General features: G+C 49.9%; 1 protein-coding gene across 8 annotated transcripts; it reads left to right on the forward strand.

Moving 5' to 3' along the window:
* Positions 1-7922: 7922 nt before the first annotated feature.
* LOC122381319 (protein dpy-30 homolog) lies at positions 7923-12193 on the forward strand. Of its 8 annotated transcripts, none has more exons than XM_043365344.1 (4): positions 7923-8175; positions 10657-10736; positions 11047-11189; positions 11559-12193. In XM_043365344.1, exons 1-4 carry the CDS (start codon positions 8082-8084, stop codon positions 11644-11646), a joined length of 405 nt encoding a protein of 134 aa, XP_043221279.1. In that variant the 5' UTR covers positions 7923-8081; the 3' UTR covers positions 11647-12193. The 8 variants fall into 8 exon arrangements, with proteins under 8 accessions (XP_043221279.1, XP_043221282.1, XP_043221281.1 ...); XM_043365347.1 differs by having other exon boundaries at positions 8161-8193; XM_043365346.1 differs by having other exon boundaries at positions 8175-8221.
* Positions 12194-26654: the final 14461 nt, after the last annotated feature.

The raw sequence follows: 26654 nt of genomic DNA on the forward strand, positions 1-26654 counted from the left end.
CCGGGATAAAGCGGCCACCCTAACCTCTTTTTTCTATGCCGACACTGGCGGATCCAAAGGCGGCCTTGGACGCTGCCGGGGCAGCCCCAAAAAAGTTTCACAAACTTAAAGGAAATAGTTCACTTTCCTGAAATTAGTATTTTGCTATGGATTTATGTTTTTTATGCTCAAAATGATCAGAAAATAAAACAAAAAGTTTTTGTAAAAAGGATTATTTTCTATATTTTAGTATAAGAAGAACTATATTCTATATAAAATAATGTTTGACGCGTAAGCTTATTACGCGTTGACCAATCATATTGCGTAGGACAAACCCATCGGCTGTAAGCAGCATTCTGATTGGCTGACGATGACGTGACTGCATTCCTCAGCAAGGCACGCATTCCTCTGCAAGGCACTCTTTTCGGAACGAAAAATGGAATATCTTCGTCTAGGGTGATCGTTGGGCCGTAAAAGCTTCTGATTTGTGCTAGTCTCAGCGCAAGCAACAAAACTGCTATTCCAGTTCCAAACCCCATGTTAAAAGTGAACTATTTCCTTTAACTTCCAAAAATTTATATTCCTTACGCACTGTGGTGCAGTTAGGGTTGTTCAAAAAAATCGAATTTTGGAAAAGTATACGGGCTCATGGCTCGTGTGGTGAGGTATTCTTTTCTGAGTCCAACGATGCCCTTTTTTCCGAAAAATATTAACTGCTTCATGCTCCCCAAACGGCTTGAAGAGGACCATGTCACGCCCGGCGACCGGCCGGTGTCAATAAGGGCGAGAATTCGCCGCCGCGCGCCGGCGGAGGCGCCTTATCGGCACCGCGCGCCACGACATCTACCGGGCGGCCGGCCGGCCAGTGGTGGGAGGGAATAAAATGCGTGGTCTTCTTTCACATGATAGGGGGATAGGGGTGCGCTAGCCCATGTTGTCGGAGCGGAAAGTTTCAGTGCAGCATCGGTACCTCTGCCGCGTTGTTCTGTGTCGATTGTTCAGAAAATAAGCCAAACAGAACTAAGAAAAGACTCAACGCTTCTGGGTAATTCACTCGAAACATTCCGTTTACAGAATACAGCTGCCTCCTTAGCGTAACATATCGCTTTGTTTATTCATCAAGCTGCAAGGATTGACGTTTGTTTTACTTAGATTAGCAGTTCGAAAGAAAAGATAACATGTCTGGGAATGACAGTTTGGCCACCCTTACAGTGTGACGAATTGAGTAGAGACAATAGCGGGAGTAGTGAGTACACATATAAATCAATTGTGTCGCTCAATCCAGCAGCGGCACCGGCAGCCGGCCGTGCCCACCGCGCCGGTGTCGTTCAAGACCCGAATCCAGAGCCGGCATAGAGCGCGTCACACATCCCCCAGGGCAGAGCCGCCCTGACCTGACACACATCCCCGGCGTGTCATGACGGACAGACTTATGCTTGACATCGCCTGTTTGGCGAATGACGATGGCAATGTTTACTTTTCCTATTTCTAATTAATTACGCATTTAACAAATATCTACGCTGTACGCAACAATTGTATCGTGCTAATCGCAACACAACAACCTGGTTTTGTAGTTAGGTAAAACAGACGATTGGAGCTGTCTCGTATCGATGTGGCCATTAGAAGCCGCGGAAACAGGGCAGAGCCGTGCTCTCTTTGCCAGGTCTGAATACGAGTCTTCGTCGAAGTAGAACTGGACGCTGATCACTTCTTGCCTCAACATGAGACTTAGAAATTGGTAAGTTAGGTATACTGTATACATTGTATTTATACAGGCGAGGTAATGGTCTGTCCGTCATGACACGCCGGGGATATGTGTCAGGTCAGGGCAGAGCCGTGCTCTCTGCCGGCTCTGGATCGGATCTTGAGCGGCATCGGTGGACATGGCCGGGCTGCTGATGCTGCTGCTGCCCGAAGGGTTGGATTGATGGGCGCTTGACATTATGTGTACTCCAGCTATTGTCTCTACTCACACCCAACTTCGTCACGATGTCAGGGCGGCCACCGCGTCATTCCCGGGCATGTCATCCTTTTTTTAACTGCTAAGTGCTAATGTAGGTTAAACCTAACGTCGATGCCGGGGTCTCCATATTCTGTCCTTGCACATTGCCAGCTCCTGCTGTTCTTAGTAAACTTCAAATTTTCGCATACCGTTGGCAACAGCATATGTGGGCTGCAAGCCACCGTCTAAAAGCAATGTAAGTTGTCGACAGCAGTGCAAAGAGCTGTGTTATTGCTCAGAGTTCGCGTCTTGACTCATGAACAACGCGATATGGTATGTTGAGTGGCAGCTGGGTCCTGTTTCATTCACGGGCGCTTTTGTATTGAACAACCATGATCGATCCACATTCTCAAAGTGCGTGGCGATTACTGCTCGCTAGCAGCCTACGTGTCAAATTGGGTGTCCATGGAGATATCAGCAAACTCAGACGATGTAGTCAGTCAGCCTGCCGGCAGCGTGGTAGCAGCAATCTTGGTAGCAGCGGCCGTGAAACGCCGCGCTGTATTCTCGAAACGAGATGTTTATAGTGAACTAGCCAGAAGCATTGAGTCTTTTCTTAGTTCTGCTTGGCTTTTTTCTGAACCATCGGGCATCGACACAGAACACTGCGGCAGAGGTACCGATGCTGCACTGAAACTTTCCACTCCGACAATATGGGCTAGCGCACCCCTATCATGTGAAAGAAGACCACTCATTCATTCCCTTACACCGGTCGGCCGGCCGCCCGGTAGATGTCGTGGCGCGCGGTGCCGATAAGGCGCCTCCGCCGGCGCGCGGCATCGAATTCTCGCCCTTATTGACACCGGCCGGTCGCCGGGCGTAACATCCTCCTCTTCAAGCCGTTTGGGGAGCATGAAGCAGTTAATATTTTTCGGAAAAGAGGACATCGTTGGACTCAGAAAAGAATACCTCACCACACGAGCCATGAGCCCGTATACTTTTCCAAAATTCGGTTTTTTTTGAACAACCCTATGGTGCAGTTTAAAACAAACTTTCCCCCATAAAGCTGTTTGGTTTTCGCTTTATTCTCGAAAAAAACGCAAATTTTCGTTGATTTCGGGCGGTCGAGGGGGGCATTTGCCCCCCATTTGGATCCAGGTCACAGGTCAGGTCACCAAAGGTCACCAAGGGTCACCACATGAGCCCAACTTTACTAAGGTCATGCGATGCATGTTTTATGGCCAGTTTTTCATTTCCAACTCAATGGTGTTGGTTATAAGACCATCAGGCACGGTTTAGGTCACTTTCTGGTGGATGTCAGGTCAAGGTCAGATCAAAAAAGGTCAAATTTCAAAGTTGATATTTTTGCATAAAATGGGTAGGGTAAGGTGCCTAATTAGCGACCCTTTCCGATTTGCGACCTACCTCCCTACAGAAAAACTGGCAGGAGAAAACGGGGTACAAACATCGTCAAAAGGTCAGCTATACTTTGGAATTATCAAAATAAATTATTTCCCGGTCGTCGATGTTTCTGGTGGGACGTTTCAGGTGAGTTTAAATAAAAATGTTAAGTTTCTTATCCAAAACGTGTGTGTTTGGGCCCTCTCTGATGAAAGGCGATGCACATTAGGATGATGCACCTTTTTTATTTTGAATCGACATTCCTTTTTCAATTGATTGCCGTTTTCCCATAGTGAATCGCTCAACTGTGCACAGCATGGCGGTTAAAAATGTGTCGCAACGCATATTTCCTATTTGCGCCTGACATGGTCGCAAATAGCTCAAGAAGGGAAAGAAAGGGGAAAAGAGAGAAATGAAAATGAGGTGTTGCTGAAGCTTGCAATGTGTGGCAGGGGATGCCAAATGTCGTCACCGACTGCAGGGGTGCCAAATTCAGCGCGGACCTCGAATATCATACGAGATAGCCCGCAAAATCTGGGTTTCCGCCTTCTTTTCGCCTTCGGTGCATCACGTGATACCTAAGTTTTTACTTACGTAAATGTGTTGGATAAACGTTCCTGTTCGAGTGATTGAGTGCTATGCGTATAGGTTACCTTTTTGAGATCATATTTCATCTTTTCAGGCGTCGCATTTTTTGTCATTTTTAATGTGGGGAAACCCATAGACTTATTAGCGACCCTCCCCGGTCGCTATTCGGGAAGAGTTCCCTATTAGCGTTTTTTTTTTGCAATGGTTTGTCAACATGCTCACTACAGATAAGTTAGTGAATATTGGGGCAGAAAATGACTATATTTTAATAGAAAAATGAACGATCTCTCCGAAAATCAAGCCAGTAATACAGTGGCACCCACAGAGCGTGAGCAATGACGGTTCAAATTAAGGGGGTCGCTAATTAGGCACTTTACCCTATTGATTCGATGCAACTCGTCACGGGGCACGGGCGTAGGAACGTCATGAAAAGTGGGTGGGCCACCCTGTCAAGGGGCCTCCTTTTTCAGGGGCCTCCTATTTTCAGGGGCCTCCAACTTTTGCCTCGTCCTGCTGGCTACTTTCAAGTATGACCTCCAAATCTAGCTTCTGAGATCGGGGCTCGGGCAGATGTACCCAGGGGCGTAACCGCTTAAGCGAACAGTGCGGAAAGTCCGCACCATTTTTAAAACTTATTCCCCCTCCGATTTTTTTTAGAATCTATTTGCCGCAAACGGCGCATGACCCCTGAAAACCCTTACACAAATGTCTTCCTCGTTTCCCAGGTGCCCCCATTAGCTTCATAGGCGCCCTCTTTGGCATATAAGCGCCCTATGTATAGTCATCAGAGACATCCTATATGTCCCACAGTCGCCCCGTTGTCGCATACAATGTGCGCTTATCATAGGCGTCTCTCTTTTATGGACACTTGAAGGCGCCTCTCTTTGCCATGCCGGCGCCCATGTTTCTTAGGAATGCACCCCCATGGCATTGATCAATGCAGACCTCTATTGCATGTGGACGCCCATATATTATGTAGGCCTCAGAGGCGCCCCTCTTGCGCATTGAGGTGCCCCTATGGGCTTCATAGGCGCCCCTCTAGATATTGCACGTAGGTGCCCTACTGTCTCAGAACCGCTCCCCTTTGGCATGCAGACGCCCATCTTTCGTACGGAGGAGCCGCTGTGGTTCTTAGAGACGGCATGTTGCTCCCAGACGCAGATGGGGCTCTCGGAGTCGACAGTGTGGGACCTTCAGTCGCTGATGGGTGCCCGCCAGATGTGGACCCTCGGAGACGCCGGTATGGGGCCCTCAGAGATGCCGGTATGTGGCCCTTAGAGACACCGGTGTGGAACCCTCAGATACTTCAGTGTGAAGCCCTTACAATTGCTGGTGTGGAGCTATGAATGCGCTGGCTTAAATCCCTCAGAGACCGGTACATGGACATTAGAGCTCAGTGAGAACTTGTGTGGTGCCTTCAGTGGCCTTGTGGAGCCGTTAGACATCAACATGGTGCTCTCAGGAGCCGGTGAGTCCTCAGAGTCACCGGTGTGGGGCCTTCAGAGCTCCGAGATACTGGTGTGGGGCCCTCCGAGGTGTCGGTGTGGGTCCTTCAGATGTACCTATAGAGCCTTGAGATGCACAGGTGTGGTGGCCCACAGAGGCGCCGTGTGGGGACCCCAGAGCCACCGATATAGGGCCCTAAGAGACACTAGTATGACCCTCAAAGGCGCCGCTGTGTGACGCTCATAAACACTGGTGTGGAGCCATCACAGGCGGGTGGAGCCATTAGAGGCCGGAAAGGGCCCTTAGATGCCTGCAAGGAGCCTTCAGAAGCCGGCGTGGCACCCTTATGGGGATAAGCGTGTCTACTTAGGAGCCCTTGAGGTGCTCTCATGAGCTCTGTGGGGCCCCACCGGGCCGAAATATGGCCACGGCCAGTTGCCGCCGCATGGCTCTTCGGACTATCATTCTCAGGGGCCTCATCTGCCTAGTTTGAATAGAAGGGCCTCTCAGACAATCAGTCTCATGGGCCTCCTCTGGCTAGTATAGATAGAAGGGCCTGTTAGACCATCAATCCTACCTAGGGGCCTTTTCTGGTTAGTATAAATAAAAGAGCCTCTCAGACCATTTATATCAGGGGGCTCCTGTGGACAGTATAAATAAAAGGGCCTCTCAGACCATCAGTCTCGGGGGCCTCCCTAGAAAAGTGTAAATGTGGATAGAAGGCCCCCCTCAGATTCATTAGGAGTGGACCTCTCTGACTATCAGTCTCAGGGGCCTCTTGTAGCCAGTATGAATATAAGAGCCTCTCACACCATCTGTCTCAGGAGCCTCTTCTGACTAGTTTGGATAGAGGGCCCTCCCAGACCACCGGTTTCAGGGGCCTCCAGTGGCCAGTTATATGAACAGAAGGGCCTCACAGCCATCAGCCTCGGGGGCCTCTTCTGACTGGTGTGAATATGAGGGCCTCTCATACCATCAATCTCAGGGGCCTCCTCTGCCTAGTGTGAATATAAGGGCTTCCCAGGCCATCAGTCTCAGGGGACTCTTCTGACTGGTGCCGGATTGAGGACCTCCCAGACCGAAAGTTTTGGGGGTCTCCTGTGGCCAGTATGAATATAAGGGCCTCTCAGTCCATCAGTCTCATGGGCCTCTTCTGCCTGGTGTGATTATAAGGGCCTCTCAGGTCATCAGTCTCAGGGGCCTCCTCTGACTACAGTGTAGATGGATAGGCCTCTTAGACCATCAGTCTCAAGGGCCTCTTCTGACTATTGAGGATAGAGGGGCCTCCTCTGACTAGTGAGGGTAGGGGGCCTCGGCTAGATCGCCAGTGTCAGGGGCCTATTCTGACTAGTGTGGATGGAGGGACCTCCCAGACCGCCAGTGTCAGGGGCCTCCCCAGACCAGTGTGTATATTAGGGCCTCCTCAGATCCACTAGGGCCTCTCAGGCCATCAGTCTCAGGGGCTTCGACTGACAAGATGAACAGAGGGCCTCGTTGGATCCATCACGGCCCCTTGGAGTCCGTGCGTGGGGATTCGTGGAACTTATTTTTACCGAGTTTGTTTATTCTGGAAGGTGACGACGTCCTCTCAAATCGAGACGAGGGGCCTCGAGTAAAAAGTGGGTGGGCCAAAACACATGGTTGGCCCCCCCACCTCGAAAAGTGGGTGGGCACTTGCCCACCTGGCCCCCCCTGTTCCTACGCCTATGTCACGGGGAGTCTAATGGTGGTCTTGGTTTTGCGCTACGAGGTCTAGAATTGCTAAAAATTGAGCTTGACAATTTGACGTCATCAATTTTGAACAGTTTTTTTCGCTATAACTTGGCCAAAAAAATAGGTATCAATCTCAAATTTGGTATGTAGATAGAAGATGGTAGGGACTATCACATATGTTCCATTTTTTTTGAAATTCAAAAAACTTTTTAGATTTTTCGGCTACTTTATTCAAAAAATCTATTTTTCTATTTCTAATCTTTTCTATTTTTTCTAATAAAATAATTATTCTAATCTTTTCTATTTCTAAATCTATTTTTGGGGGTCAAAATCCAAAAAATTCGAAAAACTGAAATAGCAGTTTTGTAGCCCTCCTAATTCTACACCTTTTATGTCGAACCATTTTTCTGTATCTCTAAAGCTGTAGGCCTGACAGCTCTTCCCGCGAAACCTTTTTTGGGTCGAAAATGGCAGAAATGACGTCACTCTGACGTCATTAGCGGCCAACCTATCATAGCTTTTGGAAAAAAATTTGGTCACCATGTGTGCTAGCTACTCCCGGGAGGGTACTGAGAATTTGGTGACGATCGGCGCAGCGGTTCTCGAGATATATCGAAAAAAACTAAAGGGGGGGGGAATGCCCCCCACCGCCTGGAAGGCTAGGGCACCTCCGCGCTGCGGAAACCAACTCATCGGCTCACTACGTGAAAACGTATTTTTGGGCTGTACTTGAACCGATTTGGATTTTGGACCACTTATGGTGGACCAATAAAAAAATTATCCAAAAGCGGCACCGTTACAGACCACAGCGCGTCGAATGGTGAAGGTTTCATCGAAATCGGTCCAGTAGTTTCGGAGCATGGGCTCGTCTGCAACAGATTTTAGAGATTTTGGACCGATTTGGACCATTTAGGGTGGACCAATCAAAAAATTATCATAAACGGCACCGTTTCTGACCACGGCGCGTCTAATGGTGAAGGTTTCATTGAAATCGGTCTAGTAGTTACTGAGCATGGGCTCGTCTGCTAATCTTGTCTGCTTTTTAGACACTCCCGTTCTTACTCTTCAACAACAACGAGCTCTTTCGAATTGTTGTGGATGTGGAGGTTTGTAGTAGGCTGAGTGTGAGGGATTACCATTCGAATTCAAATTGTATCTGAAGACATTTTTTGGGTATTAGTATATATTAGGTCCGAGTGGACAATTGTGACGCTGTTGATACAAATACGTAACAGCAAAAAAATTATTATGTTTTTTCTTTTATTTCCAAGGCATATAAGTAGGTATCATTTTTGGATTCAGGATGTCAAATAATGTAAGAATATGAAAACTTTATCGTTGAACAGTCACTCGGACTCAATGTATACTTTTACCCATTTTTTGTGCGTCCCAAGGCTTTAGAGTGGGTTCACAGTTTGAATTATCTTCTTTGGAGCCTCGGACTTGAGTTGTATCTTTGTGCTGCAAAATGCAAATATTGATATAATCAGGCACCATTCTGAATTGGAATTGGTCGGGCATGGGCCAAGCATGGGCTGCTTTGTAACTAACACTGCGTTCGATGTCTAGGACGAGGAAGATTCTAAGTCGTCTGGCCAATCCCGTACAAGGTCAGCGGGGGCTCGGCTTCGGTTATGGAACATGATTGGCTGTATGGCATAGAATCTTTGTTGTCCTAGAGACATCAAATGATGGGGTAGTTTGTATGCTAGACAAGCATGCTATGTAGGCTGTAGGCACTTTTAAAACAATAATAATGCCATTCATTTCATCCGATCATGGGAACATACCTACCTATGTAAGCACAGGCAACTTGCACAACACACCTGACCACAACACCATATTGTCCATATTTTGGTTATTGGTGCTGAACTATATGCTTCAGCTGCATCAGATGGCTCATGATTTTGCTCCATAGCTGTCACCATTTTAGTTAAAGGTAGTGTGCCAGCTTTCCTGGACCGTATGGAGTTAATGGCCCAGATAAGGAGAACCGGATTTTTAGAACTTATCCATACCTTCAAAACTCATGGAAACGTCTTAAATTCTTCAAATTTTGAGTACCCCAGTGCGAAATTCGCCCCGACGGGTTGTCGGTCGTACCCCAACCACATTTCACACCACTATGAACAATAAATGCACACACTGAAATCGCTATTACCGATAGGCTCATCCAATCAAGTTTCGATAAACCCGTTCATCATCATCTCCTGCGGTTTCGAACACGCCTGTTAGGTGGTGCGGTAGACCGCGCCCAAAGCCAGGGCCCCGGTAACGTGAGGTAGCCGAGTCGGGGCAGCGTGCGCTGACCCAAGCCGGGGCCGCGCGTCCTCCCGGTGTCATGTGATAGCCCGGGGCTGCCCGCGGGGATGCGGTAGATCGCGCCCAAAGCCGCGGCCCCGGCTTGGGTCAGCGCACGCTGCCCCGACTCGGCTACCTCACGTTACCGGGGCCCTGGCTTTGGGCGCGGTGGTGGTGCGTCGGGCCGCGCGCTCTGACTTCGGCCAAGAAAAATGCGTCAGCTGATCATTGTCATTTCTGCCACTTTCATGTGGTGAGATGGGGTCATAACTTTAGAGACGGCTGTTTCATATCAATTATTTTACATAAAATAATATTTCCAACCATGAATTAATGTTCGACAGACAAATTAAAGAAACAATACCAATACAGGCTTACAGTTTAAATTCGACATTGTGTTGTCTACGATTAGACAGCTGATAACTCATTCCCGTACGTCGTAACTCTATAATGACCTTTGCTTATTGTCACATGTGCGCCGCATTCGTGATTGTTGCCGACGCCTGTTTGCAGGTCAGCCCACTACAGTTGCTATACATATCGAAAAACCGATAAACTTTTAGGCGAAAAAAGCACTATTTTAGGCCCATTTTTGATTTTTTTTTGCGATATTAGGTAAAAACAGAAGCTTCTTATCCTAGGAAAAATAGAATGGGAAATCATTCAAAGGTGGCACACTACCTTTAAGTCTGCCTTTCAGGCATATATGTAGTTGACCTACAATGAATTTTCATATTGTTTTTGTTGAGATGATAGGCAGCTCAGCTTGTAGGTAGTCGAAAGTGGGATGTGGATAGGTATGTTTTGGGCTGCAAGATAGTCTGGGCAACTCAAATTTCTTCAAAATGCTACGGGATAGCAGCAACATTACATTCACTTGGCACTGCATGATCACATTATTATGGTTTCAAAATGTTGTTAAGCTACTACTAGGTACCATGGTTCATACTGAACTGATCTTATCTAAATTCAGGTGCCTGCCAGAGTAACCTGATAAAATAATAATGCATGACATCAAATCTCACTGCCGGTGAAACATATCTTATATGGACTTGGAAGTAATGTAATTGCCTAAATGGCCCTGTCCTGCCTGGCTTTTAGTGCTATTCTTAGAGTCATGATAGGATGGTGAACATGACTACAAGAAGATGTCAACCTTTCCAGTTAAAAATTGTGACTTTTGGGAAGGTACTGTACCTACCCTACCTAGCCATCAGTAAATTCAGTATGCTATGATGTAAGATGAATTTAGTATTTTTGGTCACAAAATCTACTTATTGTTCCAGAGTACCTACTGCTGCAAGATCAATCAAAGATGGTTGGGAGTGGTGGATCAAGCCAGGACATTGTTCCAGAAAGTGTGCAGGTACCTTTTGCTCTATGCCACACTCTTGCATGGCTTATAATTTGTTCAGTGTATGCTGTGTGTATAGTTTCTTTTTCTTTATAGTTTCTATGCTAATTGCGAAATTTTGATAATCTTTTGCTTTTTAGGATAGACAGCCTAGTTATGCTTCAATTCTACCTTTGATTATATTTCTACTACTGAACTTTTATCGCAGACCGTGTTATCCAGGCAGATCGCTGCTAAAAATATTGTGATACCGCCGCGGACTGCTTCTATCGCTGATCTGGCGGCCAGACACGTAACCACTATTTCCCGTTGTATCCACCAGAAGGCGGTGGCGGCGGAGAAGGCCTCTGAGAACGGCGCCAAAAAGTCGCGTCTGGACCTGCAGTCACTGCCGACACGTCAGTACCTCGATCAGACGGTGGTGCCGGCGCTGCAGCAGGCACTCTCGGTGCTCTCCAAGGAGAGGTCAGCCCCCCATCCCCCACCCAACCCCCACTCACCATAGCTCTCTCACCGTCCCAGCTCAGCGAGCGCCGGGCGGAACGCGTGTGACTGTGTAGTGTCATAGTGTGTTAGATTTGGGTGATGTGCATGCAGTTTTGACGATGTTGCGTCGTAGAGGTAGTCATCTGTACCTTATCTTCACGTACCAAGTGAATTAAAAAGGTGTATTTAAGTAATTCTCGCCAGCCTCCCTCTCCTGAAGAGCAAACTTTGGCGGATGAATGCCTATGCTGCTCTATGTATGCGCATCTTTGTGCCTTCCAATGGCCGTTCTCGCTCTACCATTGTTCGCACTCCCGCCTCTTACACGCCTTCTCCCGCTCCTGGCAGGCCACCCGATCCGATCGAGTTTCTGGCGACGTTCCTGCTGAAGAACAAGTCACAGTACGACGGCAGCTCGGGCGCCGGACCCTCGTAACGTCAGCACGAAACACCCCGCGGCCGCTGACCGGTGACCGGCGTGATAGCTGGACCGGCTCGGACGGGACGCTCGGGATTTGGTCGGCATCACGTGAAGTAAGGAGGGGTGCGTTCCCACCACGCGCCGTGAGGGGAAGTCCCACCCGCTATGTGATGGGCTCAGAGACTGGACTGGTGCGGCGATAGCTTGCAGTAGGCGCTCGCGATGAATTCGAACCGTGGCGACGAGTATTGGAAATGGCGTGCTCGTAATATCCGCTGGGCGGGAGTGCTGTGCCCGTGATCAGCAGCTGAAGAACGTTTTTAGCCTTTGACACAAATTTTCAAATTTGACAATGTGCTGCTGCGTGCCGTTTGATCTCTTAACGTTCGACACTCGGTCATGCCACGGCGATTTTAACTCTTTGCGCCACCACTAGGGATGAATTCGGCCATTTTAACGAGCAGTCTGTCTTGGGAGCGACCGGCCGGTTCGGCATGAGTTAACTGAGTACCTGCGATGAACTTTTGTTCTATGTTGTCAATAAATTGTTTGTGTTTCGTAATTAGCTGGTGTGTGTTTCGTAAGTAACTGGTATAAGGTAGTGAAAATGAGTTTTTTGTCGGGTCGTTAGGAGAATGTGTGGTGGATCATGAAATGGAATTCCTTCTGATCGGCCGCCATATTTTCTGAACAGTACCCGACATTCCCTGACCGTAACCACTGTCCTCAGTGTCCCCTATGAATGATGTTTTCCTCGTCGTTCGTGAAACTGGCTCCGTCACCGCTGCCGCTTAGGGTTGCGGTAATGTGATCGGACAAATTTGTCGTCGGAGGATTGGAATCAGATAGTGCCGTCGTGCACTCTGTGTGAATGGATGCCGAATGCTTACACTGATTGCATGAGCTCCTCCATTAAATGGAATCTTTGCTTCCCCCAGTAAGTCATGATGTAATGGTGTTTTGTGTCTCCTAACAGCAAAGCGCCCTTCAGTTCCCATAGTCGGAGCTGAGAGGCATTCGAAACATTTCGAGTTTTAGTTTCAGTACTGTTCTTGGTCCCATGACAAGAGACAGAAGCATAGCAAATAATTTTTTCCATGGCTGGTCGTCGGGAACGGTACCGATCACCAAATATTTGATCAATTGTGAGGAGTCCCCGCGGTAGGTAGGTATCCGTAAAAGCGATGGTCTGGTAGTGGTAAATGGTCATAAAAATACCAACGCCTTTTGGGGCGACTAACGGAGCGAGCGAGAGCGAGAGGGTGGGCCTTGCACGTGCGAAATTGCGAGGGGTACCTCCAACTGACTTTTGCACGGCACCCTACTAACCGGTCTCTAGCGATGTGCCAAATTTGGGCACAATCGGCCCAGCCGTTCTCGAGATCTGGAAGCGGCACCCTGCACGTGCGCACGTGCAAAATGAGTCCCAACTGACTTGTGCACGGCACCCTACTAACCGGTCCCTAACTGTGTACCAAATTTGAGCGCAATCGGTCGAGCCGTTCTCGAGATCTGGAAATGACCTCTGCACGTGCGCACGTGCAGCAGCACCCCAACTCTGGCACAGGGGTATGCAGTGCCTAGTGGGTGCCTACCTACATGCCAACTTTCAGCGCCATCGGCCCAGTAGTTACCGAGATATTGCAGCAATTACAAAACTGACACCTCTTCGTTTTGCACGTGGCACGCGCATAAGGGGTCACCCACATGCATCAGGAATAGTATAATACCTGGTAGAAGGAATGAAGCTACCCTACAAAAATTGCCGCATGTAAATCGGTCAAGTGGTTGCTGAGATATAAGCCTCGCAAAAGCGTCCGCACGGCCGGCCGGCCGGCCGCTCATACTCAGAAATTTCCGTTAACCCGCGCCCTGCTGGGGGGGGGGGGGGGGTGTTTGAACACCCCTCTTGTGTTTTTTCGCGAATATCTCAAAAACGGCGTTATCATGCATCAATTCTACACATGTTGTGAAAATTTCAGACCAAGGTCATTCAAGGTCAGGTCACCAGGTCACTTGAAGTGACCTCACCTCATAAAAAGTTTCAATGTCTGCCATAGCTACACTGAGTGACCGATTGCTTTGAAACTTTCAGCGATTGCTGAGAGCAATAGCATGTACAAAATGTATGTCTCAGAATTTTGATATCGATGACCTAAGGTCAGGTCAATTTTGCGACCTCTCCATTATAAGTCAATGGGAGAAAATTGAAATGCGCCTCTTTTGGACGAAAGACATTATAAACACTCCCAAACACTGAATTACAAGTGGTTTAGACACACTGAACATGAAAATGGTGTCCGTGACCCCTGTTTATGCCCCTGAGGTCATGTAAGGTCACGAATGGAATCTAACAGTTTTTCGCAAATAACTTTTGATAGAGGCATGCTAGAGCGATGAAAACGACTTAGATGTGTTCAGCTCGACGATACGGATCGACAGATATGCAACATGACCCTTTCCGGTCAGGTCATGACCTTGACCTGAGGTCAAATTTTCAAGTTGACCTTTCAAGGTCAATTATAGTTCATTCGATGCGTCTTGACGAGAGGAACACGATGCCGGTAAAAGTAAGCTCGTACAAGGCTTGGGTCAAAAGTTATTTTGCAGAAAAACTGTTTCCGAAAAAATCAGTTATTTTTGCAGTTTTTGCCCCCTGCAGGCAAAACCGTTGAAGTTAGGTCAAATCTGAGAGAATTAATCAGAAAGGGCGTTAATAGGGCTATCGAATGCGCTTTTCTGCGACGCTGTAGCTCTATTGGTTCCCAAGTTATGCGTTGGCTTCTAGGAAATTGTCGACATTCGACCTGGAAATTGGCGAAATTTTGCCTTTAATGACCTCTGCAGGTGACCTGACCTTTGACCTGACCAAAAAATTGACCGAAGTGATTTCGTCATTATTTTTGACGCTCTTTCGAACGCCGCCTTCCGCGTATCGCTACGTGGCCCAGGAGCCGAGTTAGAAGGGAGGGGGTGTTCAAACACCCCCCAGCAGGGCGTGAAAATCCAGGACCCCCAGCCGGGCGCGGGTCTAAGGAAAGAATCCGCTCGCTTCGCTCGCTCCATAATTACTTCTGGAAAGACATCGATGCTTGGCCCTGGAAAGTGATCACTGGAATTGCGACCAAAACAGTCAAGCACGAGCAGTGGCCATTGAGGCCACTGATTGACGTGGGCGATTTACGAGATTTACAATGCACCGTGGGGCATGTGCAGCAATTTTCAGTGAACTAACCGTTACCAGTAAAACGCCTTTTGGGCGAAGAACGAGCGAGAGAGATAGTGAGCCCTGCACGTGCGGAAGGGCGAGAGGGTACTTCCAACGGGGCTTGTGCAAAGCACACTTCTAACCGGTCGCTAGCAGTGTGCCAAATTTGAACGCAATCGGCCCAGCCGTCCCTGAGATCTGGAAGCGGCATTCTGCACGTGCGCACGTGCAAACGGGGTCCAAACTGACTTTTGCATGGCACCCTACTAACCGGTCCCCAGCCGTGTACCAAATTTGAGCGCAATCGGCCCAGCCATTCTCGAGATCTGGAAGCGCCCCCTGCACGTGCGCACGTGCAGTAGCACCCTAACTGCAACACATGGGAATGTATTGCCTGGTGGGTGCCTACCTGTATGCCAAGTTTCAGCGAAATCGCCCCAGTAATTACCGAGTTATTGAAATGGGAACAAACTTGACACCTCTTCCTTTTGTATTTTGCACGTGCAGTGGGGGTCACTCACATAGATCAAGAGTATCCGACCATTGGTAGAAGGGAAGCAGCTACCCTACAAAAATTACCGCAAGACAATTTCCCAAGCGGCTGCTGAGATATGGGCCTCTCAAAATCACTACTTTTGCAAAACAGCTTGAACACCCTTGACTTTTCACGTGGCACGTGCCACGACGATCACTGAGATGTGTCAAGAGTAGTCAATTACAGGGCAGAAGGGATGGGGCTACCCAGCAAAAAAGACCGCAGGCCAATCGGTCCAGCGGTTGCTGAGCTATAACTTATAAGCCTCTCAAAAGCGTTACAGGCCGGGCCGGGCCGGGCCGGGCCGCTCATACCGAGATTTTCCCGTTATATTGAAAAGACTTCGCTTCGCTCGCCGCGCTCGCTCGCTCGTAACAATACAGCACCGGCTGGCGGCTTGCTCAAATACTTCACTCATTGCAGAGTGACCCTCCACGCTGCTGGATCAGGGTTCAGGTCGCGGCGCCATGGCACGAGCTGAAGTGTGCGCGACGCCCCTGCATCCAGTCTGAATCGGACACCGCGTGCAAGCCGCGCAATGCGGTGTCCGGTGACACCAGGCCGGCAGCACGCACATGAGACGCGCCAGGGGGCGGGGGGGGGGGGGGTCATGGGCACTGTGCCGGTGATGCACAAGGTGACGACAAGGCTCAGGAGGGTGGGAGAGCGCGTAAATAAGCCTCCGGGGCTGGCGAGAGTTTGGTTCGCAATGCAATGTCACGGGACACGGGACATGCTCCTGGCAGTCGTTCATGACGGCTTTGACTCGTGAACCAATTGTTGCTTGCTGCTATTGCATGCATTGGCGCTTGTGTCGTGGTTCCTAAGTTCAAAAAGGAAATGTGTATTTTCCAGCTCCTCGGTTTTGAATCCTTCACTGTCTGACCGAACATGATGTTAAGGTCACTGACTTCTTTCGTCTTGCAGTTATTTCCGATTGCGTAAACATAAATAGTACAGTCCTTAGACGTGACGTGCCTTTACCTTTTTAACCTTCGCCCTGGTGGGGGGGGGGCCATTTTGGCCCCCCCCTGTGGTTTTTCAGCGATAACTCAGAAACCACTTGAGTTAGCGCCCTGAAACTTTGTATAGCTGTTTATTCAACATTTTTACATCATGTCCTTTTTTGGGGGGTTCGGGTCAGGTCAGGTCAGGTCACAAGGTCACCAAAACTGACACCACCTCTAAAAAAGTTCAAAGCTCTCTCAAAGGCACAGCTTTTATCCGATCGATGTAAAATTTACAGTACTTGAAGATGTCACCCAGCTCTACAAAATGGCTATCTCGGATTTTTTATAAATGTGACCTAAGGTCAGGTCAGGTCATCGCTGCTCCCCATTATAAGTCAATGGGAGAATCGAAAAGTAGTTGTTTTTCAGCTAAATCGGGCGTGATTGTTCCTATATTTCGTTATTGAAGTGTCTTGGGTCAGCAAATCACAGCCCATGTGAAACCATTTGCTTGTGACCTCGCTGAGGTCACGCTAGGTCATCTCCCTGGTCACCAGAGGTCACCAGCGGTTTTTCTGCACTTACTTGTTATTGAATAGAGATAGAGACTCCGTTCGACGTTTATCGTGTTTGTCTCGTCAATGCGGATCGAATGATATGCAGCATGACCTATTTCGGTAAGGTCATGACCTTGACCTGAGGTCAAATTTTCAAAATGACCTTTCGAGGTCAAACTATATATCATTCGACGCGTCTCGACGAGCCAAGCACGATGGTGCATGAATCGTTTCTCTATTTTCTCGTGAATGCATGCTATAGTTAAAAACATTTTCAACGAAATTTGCCAAGTTGACCTTGCATGACCTCTGTAGGCCAAACCGTTGAGCTGAGGTCAAATCTGACGAACCTTGGCGAAAGAGCTTGAAAAGAGCTATCGATTGCTTTTTTCCGCGGCTCTCTAGCTCTTCTAGTTTCCGAGCTACAGCGGAATATGTCCGGCAACACCGAAAACACTGAAATTTGACCTATGATGACCTCTAGCGACCTCAATATTGACCTTAGCGAAAAAATGACCGAAATACTTTCGAACGTACTTGTTATGGGCTTTCGTTTGCTTTTTTCTGCGTCTTCCTAGCCCTCTTCGTTTTCGAGTTAGACGGGGGGGGGTCATTTTGGCCCCCCCCCACCAGGGCGAAGGTGGCTCAGACCCACACCAGGGCGCGGGTTAAGAGCATCCGATAATAGTAAAAAGTTGATTATACCTAATTATGTTCCGACATTTAGTCACGCAAGAGGGAGCCGTGCCTGTAGGCAAGCTCCACGAAACAGTCTCCTCATTATCAATAACGATTTCACACCTGCAAATACCGAGTGTGGAGCCGTCCAATTATCGTGCATCTGCACGGCCTGTGTGTGCCCCGGGCGGGCTGGGCAGACACGTTCTGGCGATACAGGGTATGCCCGCGGCGGCCGGCGCCCTCCGTCCCGCAGCAGGGCGGTGTGACCTGGGGCACCGCCCTCGGCAAAATACCGAGACCTCAGCGGAAATATCCCGTAAACACCCGGTTGCGCCAATAACTCGTGAAATAACGGCGCCTGAAATAATGGCTGATGAAGCCTTGCACTGCCTGTAGGTTATGCTATGCAGTGTGGAACGGCCGGCAGATGGCAGTGAATAAACCGATAGCTTTTTATTCTATAAATATAAGTACGCTCACATGTTTTTGAATATCAGGTGTTCGAGCGGCCTTTAGTCAGATCGCTAGCAGCAGCTCCTATTTTTGAAACAATGAAACACAGTAGTCGTGACCTCGAAACGGCCGTTTAACCTTTGCTAATATCATGCTAGAAGTGCTCAGCCGCTTGAGAGACCGATGATAAATTACCTAATACTGAGTGTGGCATGGACGACGAACTCTTTGCTGTGTAAGGAAACACTTCACAGCACATGTTGGCTAGCTCAACATCGCTTTCCAGGCCAATGACAGGGAACAAGACTCCTTCCGACGTCTTTTTCAAAGACAAAGCGCGGAATGGCTCATCATTCAGCCCCCTCCATTGGCGCTACGAGCGGCCGCTGTCCCCGGCGCCCCGGCCGTACCCAGTCCGGTGTCGGTGGCCTGCCGGCCGGCGCGGGGCCCTCTCGGTTATGTCACTGTCGCCACTGAGATCACCGTGCCCGAGGCGGTCCCGACCTGACGGACGGCCGCGCTCCGCCGCTCGTTCTGCTGCTGTGCCCGCCGCGCCGGTTACAGACGGCAACGAGCCGCCGTTACCCGCCGCCGCAATTGGCCGGTCAGTGTAGACGAGGGCTGTCTTGACTGACATTCAATGTAGAAGTGTCGTGTAGACGGCGCCTGGTGACTGCGGCAATCGATAGGACGATGGATTGATGTAATGTCGAGGGGTCAGCGGTGGGACGCCCGGGTCAGCTAGTAATGTGTACTGTGTAGGGTTATGTTTGTGGTGTAGACGGCTCGCTGGACGGTGAGAATAGTTTGCGTTGTGCTCGACCGACCCATTGCTGTCAGTTCACGCTGTCTGGTGTATCCGCCGCAGGGCAGCTGTAACGGGTGTTGGACGTGCCAGCAGCCGAGATCCGTCCCGAGCCGGCCTCTCTGCCGTTTATTATGTAATGAATTTGTTTCTCCTCTGCATGCGATCGATATTCCTGGCGCCCGCCATTACACCAGGTTACGATTACGGCGGCTCTTTGGGGTCACCGTGCCTTGTTACGATGGTTGGGTTACGATCATTTCCTCATTATCGTCTGATAATAGTCGTAAGTCACGGATGTTAAGCCGACAGTCGGGATGATGCGTTCATTCCATGCTCGTAACATGTGGGATCAGCTCCAAAGACGCCTCTATTTTCTCCTCTCTCCAGCAGAACCGAATTTCATCCGATTCCGAATACGGCATCTCCTATTCAGCGGAGCTATAGGCAGTAGGCAGTAGGCAGAATACCGAATACCACTGAACAGTTCCGTGCATTTTACCGTTCGTGATTTCCTTCAACAGTGCTTAATTTCTTCTCAGTGATGGCTGGCGCTGACGGCTATCAAACCATTCCATCGCGCCATCCGGTACAGCCTACCTTCAGGCGCTCGACGGTGCTGCCATCTGTGGAAGTAAATACGAACTGTGCGTCGGAGTCGAGGGCTTGGGCTTTCCACCTCAGTTTCGGTCAATTGATCATTCTGATTTCGTGCAGTCAGTGCAGTCCTGAATTCCAAGAGGATGGGAATGATGAGAATACGATATTGCGCTCCGTTAGCGTATTATCCTTAGTAGTAGTAGGTACATTATTTACATTGTCTAGCTATTGGTGAGTATGAACTATGAAATGACATCAGGGCACCGATCGTCGAATCCTTGTTACCAATAATAGGCAGATATCGAAATTAGCAGCTTTATGCACTCCACGCCTCCAAGTGCCACCGTATTTTCATACGTTTTGCTATTGCACATTTGTTGTATGTAGATATACCTACCTAGAAAGTGAGTTTTAGCGGCTCACCACGGATTCCTCGTTGTCCCTTTAATCATATTGCCTACGGCTTCAGTCTTCGGCCAGTGTCATAACATTTGCCCATCAGCGTGCGTTGGTCGGCCTCCCCATGACGAGTGTCGTCCATGCAGGTATGCGTGCGCACTGACAGCCGCGCCTGACATCGCGATTACGTCCGTAATCTCACCACTCTCACACGCTCCGGTGTGCGTGAGCGCGCCTCGCGTGCGTGCCGCGCCTGCGAATGGCCGCAGCACGCGGGGTGGCCAGGTCGCGTCCATGTCACCGCCGGGTGACTGGGAATCGCGCCGCGCTGCGGTATATCGCCGTGAAATCGCACACCGACCAGGGCCTCGTTTCATAAAGCGAGTCCGTAACTTACGGCGGTTTTTGGTCTTGTATTGCAAGTGCATGTAAAGCGATTAGGTTAGTTTGAATTGTTGAATTTATTTTCCTTGCAAGCAAGAATAGAAGGGAGAAGGGGAAATAAATTTATCGCTTCACATGCACTTGCAATACAAGACCAAAAACCGGCGTAAGTTACGGACTCGCTTTATGAAACGAGGCCCAGGTGCCCCGGGTCGGGTTACGGTCAGGTATGTGAGTACCCGGCGGTGGACCGGTCGCGGCGGGTCGGAGCGCGACAAACGACAAATGAATGGACTCGGAATGAGCGGCCGGTGGCGAGTTGCGAGCAGCCAGACTGAGTGAGGGGGAGGGACGTCTCCTGGAAATCCCTGGACAATTGAATAATGAGCGGTCACTGGTTACCAAGGGTAATAAATATACCGCAATCCTTGTGAATATGGAGATTGGACAGCCAGATAAGTTGATTAAACATGTTGATATATGGACAAGAGCATTTGATACTTACCTCAACATATGAACACAAATCTTCCCGAATTTACCAAACATTTTCCAGGAATTTCAAATCGATTTGAAGCGTCTTGACAAACTCGAAACCGGCTTCACACTTGCTATATTGTCCATACAATCCAAACTACGAAGAAGATCTTTATACTGCAACGCGTTATTATTTCGCTTCGAACTGCGAATAGCTTCCCGTGAATTCACCGTAAATAAAATCATTTAGCCCTGCAATAAAAAATGAATATAGGTAAGGGCGTCTATTCTATCCACCACGCAGGCATAATGTAAATTCAGAAAATTAACGCCATCTAGCATTTCTTCGTTTTATACCTAAACTAGAGGTACAGGTTTACGCGATAACTGTATGCTCTGATATGTGTGATTAACGGATGCATTAGTTTGGGTGTAGAAACTTGCATTTTTATTGGTATTATTTGTTAAGAAGTGGGTAACTGCTTTTAATTGAACTGAACTAAGATGCATGCGAGTTGTTCGAGCCCTTTGTAAGTTAGGATGTTACTCAATTCAACCCTACCTTACCCTACCCTACCCTACCCCTACACTACCCTACCCTACCCTACCCTACCCTACCTACCCTACCCTACCCTACCCTTACACTACCCTACCCTACCCTACCCTTACCCTACCCTACCCTACCCTACCTACCCTACCCTACCCTACCCTACCCTTACACTACCCTACCCTACCCTACCCTTACACTACCCTACCCTACCCTACCCTACCCCTACCCCACCCTAACCTACCCTACCCTACCCCTACCCTACCCTACCCTACCCTACCCTTACCCTACCCTACCACTACCCCTACCCCTACACTACCCTACCCTACCCCTACCTCTACCCCTACTCCTACACTACCCTACCCTACCCCTACACTACCCTACCCCTACACTACCCTACCCTACCCTACCCCTACCCTACTCTACCCTACCCCTAACCCTACACTACCCTACCCTACCCCTACCCTACCCTATCCTACCCTTACCCTACCCTACCCTGGTCCCTACCTTACCCTACCCTACCCTACCCTACCCTACCCTACCATACCCTACCCTACACTACCCTGACCTACCCTACCCTACCCTACCCTACCCTACCCTACCCTACCCTACCCTACCCCTACCCTACCCTACCCTACCCCACCCTACCCCTACCCTACCCTACCCTACCCTACCCTACACTACCACCGACAGCCCAAGTTTCAGCTAAATCGGCCCAGAAACGGCTGAGATATTGCAAAAACAAATTAATTGTATTTACTGGCGAATCCCCCTGGCGAGCGGTGCCTTGTGTCGGCATTCGTTGTCAAAGGTCAACGACCTCCCGGCTCTGATGCTTTTCACTCAGTCTAGCAAGCGAACAACTGAGCCTAAAGCACGTGCGTTCTGCTCGGCGCCGGTCGCGCCCCCCACCACGTGCACACTGCTGAACCCACACCCTCGAAAATTTTATACGACAAATGAGTGCACGCGACCGACTTGGCGTGAAAATTTCACCCCCGTAGCCCTCACCGTTCCCGAGCAATGGCCTGTTTTTGCCGATTCTAATGCTAACCCTATGGCGCACATGAGCACGCGCCACGGGCGCACCCCCGGCCGCATCGTGCCCAAAATTTAATACGACCTGTTTTATGACGTGACCCACGAGTGGCAAAAATTTCACCATCCTGCGTCAATCGACGGCGCCGTAATAAGCCTTTTAGGGAGTAACCCCGACGGCGTGGGCGGCGGACTTTTTAGGATTTATAATATAGATAGACTAGAGGTACAGGTTTACGCGATAACTGTATGTTTTGATATGTATGATAAACGGATGCATTGGTTTGGGTGTAGAAACTTGCATTTTTATTGGTATTATTTGTGTAGAACTGGGTAACTGCTTTTAATTGAACTATATGATGGTGATGCATGCGAGTTGTTCGAGCCCTTAATAAGTTAGGATGTTACTCAATTTTAACCCTACCCTACCCTACCCTACCCCTACCCCTAACCTACCCTACCCCTACCCTACCCTACCCCTACCCTACCCCTACCCTACCCCTACCCTACCTCTACCCCTACACTACCCTACCTTACCATACCCTACCCTACCCTATCCTGCCCTTACACTACCCTACCCTACCCTACCCTACCCTACCCCTACCCCTACCCTACTGTACCCTACCCTACCCTACCCCTACACTACCCTACCCTACCCTACCCTACCCTACCCTACCCTACCCTACCCTTCCCCCTTACACTACCCTACCTTACCCTACCCCTACTCTACCCTACTCCTAACTTACCCTACCCTACCCTACCCTACCCTACCCTACCCTACCCTACCCTACCCTACCCTACCCTACCATACCCTACCTTACCCTACCCTAACCTAACCTACCCTACCATACCCTACCCTACCCTTACACTACCCTACCCTACCCTCACCCTACCCCTACCCTACACTACCCTAACCTACCCTACCCTACCCTACCCTACCCCACCCTACCTCTACACTACCCTACCCTACCCCTACCCTACAATTCCCTACCCTACCCTACCCTACCCTACCCTACAATCCCCTACCCAACCCTACCCTACCCTACCCTACCCTACCCTACCCTACCCTACCCTACCCTACCCTACCCTACCCTACCCTACCCTACCCTACCCTACACTACCACCGACAGTCCAAGTTTCAGCTAAATCGGCCCAGAAACGGCTGAGATATTGCAAAAACAAATTAATTGTATTTACTGGCGAATCCTCTTGGCGAGCGGTGCCTTGTGTCGGCCTTCGTTGTCAAAGGTCAATGACCTGCCGGCCCACTCAGTTTTTTAAGCGAACAACTGAGCCTAAAGCACGTGCCCTCTGCTCGGCGCCGGTCGCGGCCCCACCACGTGCACACCGCTGAACGCACCCGCTCGAAAAGTTGACACGACAAATGAGTGCACGCGTCCGACTTGCAGTGAAAATTTCACCCCCGTAGCCCTTACCGTTCCCGAGCAATAGCGTGTTTTTGCCGATTCTAATGTTAACCCTATGGGCACGCGAGCACGCGCCGCGGGCGCACCCTCGGCCGCATCATGTCCAAAATTTAATACGACCTACGTGTAAAGGTGGCCCACATCGCTGTAAAATTTCACGGCCGTAGGTCAACAGACGCCGCCACAATAAGCGCTACAAAGTGACTACGTCGCACACGGCGTGGGCGGCGGGGTACTTTTTAGGATTTATAATATAGATAACTACATTACTTATTCGCGTTGCGATCGCTCTTCCATATTCGACTACATCAACATTTACCGGGATTCTAACCGCAACTTCGTTGCTAACTATAAAGTATGCATGCCTGCGGTCATCAACCGCGCATTCTACTACCGAACCACAGCCGGGTACAACTGCGCCCGCAGAGTATATCTCCAGGTCCTCTGCACAGTGCAGATCTGCCGGACAGGATGACCAACTCCGGTCAGATCTGCATATCGCTGTCGACCGACGACGTTTATAGCTTCAGGTGGAGACGGGGCGCAAATCACTGCTGCGGCTTACCCGCACCGAGCGGCCGGGTGGGTCCGTCACTCGCCGTCCGTACGACCCACTGGTCGGGTGGAGGATACGGACCGTATCTGTCCGTACGACCCACTGGTCGGGTGGAGAATACGGACCGGATCTGTCCGTACGACCCACTGGTCGGGTGTGTAGGATACGGACCGGATCGTCCGTACGACCTACTTACTGGTGGGGTGTGGAGAATACGGTCCGGAGCCGTCCGTATAACCCACTGGTCAGTTTGAGAATGCGGACCGCGGATTCGTCCGTACAAACCACTATAGTCGGGTGTGGAAAATACGGACCGGATCCGACGCTGCAAGGCCCGGAGATGGCAACTATACTCTGCGTTTGCAGTCTCTGAGAAGGCTGCCGACTGATGCTGTCGCAAACTGTGCTTATAAACACGAATTTAACTGTCAAAGGGACGCTCAGGGGCCCGGGAACGATTTTCAAGTTGGGGGGGGGGGCGAGCCTAAAATGCCTGACATGATGCATATGAAACAGTAGCGTAGCTAGGGGTCTAAGGGGATCCGCACCCCCCCCCCCCCCCATCGGGTTCAAAGGGACCTCGTGGCACTGCGGCGCCATTTGACCGCTGAGGGTTAACGATGGCCATATTTCGACTCAGAAGGGCCCCATGGGGCTCGTTAGAGCACCTCAGGGGCCCTAAATAGCCACACTAAGATCTCCATAAGGGCCCCACGCCGACTTCTGAGGGCCTCTTGCGGCTTTTAAGGGCCCCTCGGTGGTCTCTAAAGGCCCGTTACTGGCCTCTGAGAGTTCTTACCGGCCTAATGAGGGGCCAGTTCTAGAGGCATTTCCCAGCTGTGATGGTCCCACACTTATTTTTTTTTTAGGGCCCCATAACGGCAACTGTGGGGGCCCTCATCGGCGCCTATGAGGACCCACACCAGTGCCTCTGAGGGTTTCACCCCCCCCCCCCAACTCTGAGTGCCTACACCAGTGCCTATCAAAGCCCTATATCGGCGGCTCTGAGGACCACCTGCAGTCAACACCTGCGCATCTAAAGGCCACCCACTGGTGACTTTTGAGGGCCCCACACCGGTGACTCTGAGGGCACCGCCGGTCTGACAGTACCATGCCGGTCTCAAGGACCCCACAGGACTTCTTCTGCCGGCCTAAGGGCCCCTTGCCGGTCACTGAAAACCCCTGTAGGCTTGTAGAGGGTTCACGGCAGCAGCTCTAAAGACCCCACATCCGTCTGTAACGGCTCCACGCCAGCGTCTATGAGGGCCCACTGCAACGCTTGTAAGGACCCTCACCGGCGCCTCTGAGAGAATCACACTAGCACCTCTGAGCGCCCACACCGGCACCTGCATAACGGCCCCACGCCAGTGCCTCTAAAGGCCTCTTACCGGCGGCTCTGAGAGCCCTACGCCGTTGATTTTGAGGGTGCTACCGATAACTGAAGGCACCAGACAAGCCCTTAGTGTCGCTGAGCATCCCATACCGGCTATCCGAGGGCGCCACGTCAGTGCACCCATTGCCCCACACCCCTCCCTCACACCCGGAGCGGGTAAACTGTGTTATACCCATAGCAACGATTTTACCACCGTTGTACGCTATGTATTTCTCAAAGTTAACTCAAAATGGTCAACTTATGGCCAAGGTCAGACCCAAACCAAAGCGGGATGACAATAGCAGATGTTGTCAAATCGTTACTGTATCAGCAGAAACTATTCAGATGGCAAGGGAAATGCCGTGTCTTGATGTTTAGATGTATAAAGGAAACAAGAAGGAAAAAAGTTCGGAAAAGGGAGGAAAGATCCTTTCTCGCTGCCTCAATGTTGAGGGGGCGCCGCCCCCTCGGCTCTCAAGTTGGGGGGGGGGGGGGCAAGCGCCCCCGCTGCCCCCCCTGTTTCCGGGTCTATGGGGACGCTGATCTACCTGACCGAGATTGTCATTTTGAAGATGCATTGCTTGTTCAAGCGAGTTATGACTTTTGGACTTCAAGAGGACATCAAGTTTTAGTTTACCAATAGGATCAATGCTTTTATTACATGCGACGAATAATCCATCTAAGTAGCCGTCTATCATTGGATTTAGCTTGCGTCATCTTACAATACAAGTACCTCATGTGGGTGCATCGAATGTATGGTGATCATATTATGTCCGTGAAGTTGGCGACGTCGCCAGCGACTTTTCCAGCGACGAGCACCGATTTTAGCCAAAACCTCGTCCAAGGTCAATTGGACCATGAGGATCACGAAAATCGAACCCATTCACCCCTAAACCTTGACCTTCAAGATTCAAGGTCAAAGGACGGGGAACTGAAAAAGTGCCACTAAATATTGTCCGATTTTCAAAATTTTGGCACCAAAATGTAGCGCATGCAAAGTTCTAGCCGCACATCGAAAACCATTTTCATCAAGGTCA

The sequence above is a fragment of the Amphibalanus amphitrite genome, unplaced genomic scaffold (genome assembly GCF_019059575.1).
Source record: "Amphibalanus amphitrite isolate SeventyFive unplaced genomic scaffold, NRLGWU_Aamphi_draft 000118F_arrow, whole genome shotgun sequence".
In the NCBI taxonomy this organism is placed as follows: Eukaryota; Metazoa; Arthropoda; class Thecostraca; order Balanomorpha; family Balanidae; genus Amphibalanus; species Amphibalanus amphitrite.